Source organism: Aplysia californica, unplaced genomic scaffold (assembly GCF_000002075.1).
Source record: "Aplysia californica isolate F4 #8 unplaced genomic scaffold, AplCal3.0 scaffold00345, whole genome shotgun sequence".
NCBI lineage: Eukaryota > Metazoa > Mollusca > Gastropoda > Aplysiida > Aplysiidae > Aplysia > Aplysia californica.
In genome coordinates this window covers 464,915-465,900 of record NW_004797615.1, presented here as the reverse complement: position 1 = coordinate 465,900, position 986 = coordinate 464,915, and the positions used below count along the sequence as shown (strand labels likewise).

At 41.2% G+C, this 986-nt stretch overlaps 1 protein-coding gene across 1 annotated transcript in view; it reads left to right on the top strand.

Annotated features, from left to right (window-relative positions):
- LOC101855119 overlaps nucleotides 1-986 on the top strand; it is a gene marked incomplete in the record, with an annotated part of 21,098 nt that overhangs the window by 2,743 nt on the left and 17,369 nt on the right. The window contains 1 exon segment of the mRNA XM_035970944.1: nucleotides 397-561. Within this exon segment, the coding sequence (XP_035826837.1) occupies nucleotides 432-561 (130 nt within the window).

The following is a 986-nucleotide window of genomic DNA, read 5'->3' as shown; positions in this document are numbered from 1 at the left end:
CATAAATCCGTGTGCGTGTTGGTTATTTGTTTGTTAGTTTGGTGTTTTTGTTTTCACCTTATTTTTGCTTTAATGATACACACACGTACATCTACGCTTCATACATTAATGACTCCCACTAAATTTCGTGAGCCTGTTTGTTTATTTGCTTGTTAGCTTGGTGTTTTTGTTTTCATTGTATTTGTACTTTATTGATACACACACGTACTTGTATGTCTAATAAAATAACACCAATTATAAATGTATGTGATTGTCTCTCTCTCTCTCTCTCTCTCTCTCTCTCTCTCTCTCTCTCTCTCTCTCTCTCGGTGTGTCCCGCTACATCGTTACAGAATTAAACCAATACAATGTCGCACAATGCTTTTATCGTTTTTGTCTCTCTTGGTGTGCCGGCAGAACCTGTAAGCAAACAGTGCCGTCAGGACGACAATATGAGTCTGCTCTACGACAAGGTGGTCAACACCATTGACAAACCGCCGGACCAGAGACTGGACTCCGAGATAGAGCAGCTGTTGCCATGGTTCCGCAAGAAGTCAGATCTGTTTCAGTCGCTGCACTTAGGTGAGTCACTGACGCACAACGTTTAGTATAATTTAGTTTAGTTTAGTTTAGTTTAGTTTAGTTTAGTTTAGTTTAGTTTAGTTTAGTTTAGTTTAGTTTAGTTTAGTTTAGTTTAGTTTAGGAACAGTTTTACAGCGCTCGCATAAGTCATATGGGGGCGCGAAAAACAAGTTGGTTGCATTCACAACAGTTCACAGCGCCGCTTGGTTTAATGGGTTTAAGGAGGTGAAGGGGAGGGAGGGGGAGCGCGAGAGGGTTTAAACTTTAAGAAGGGGTGGGGGTGGATGGGGAGGGGCAGTTTTCTCATTCTGATAGGGTTGTTAGCGGGATGGGTGGATGTGGCTTTCTTGCTGGTGTTTCTGTTGTTGTTGTTGTTGTTGTTGTTGTTGTTATTGTTGTTGTAATTGTTGTTGTTGTTGTTGTTT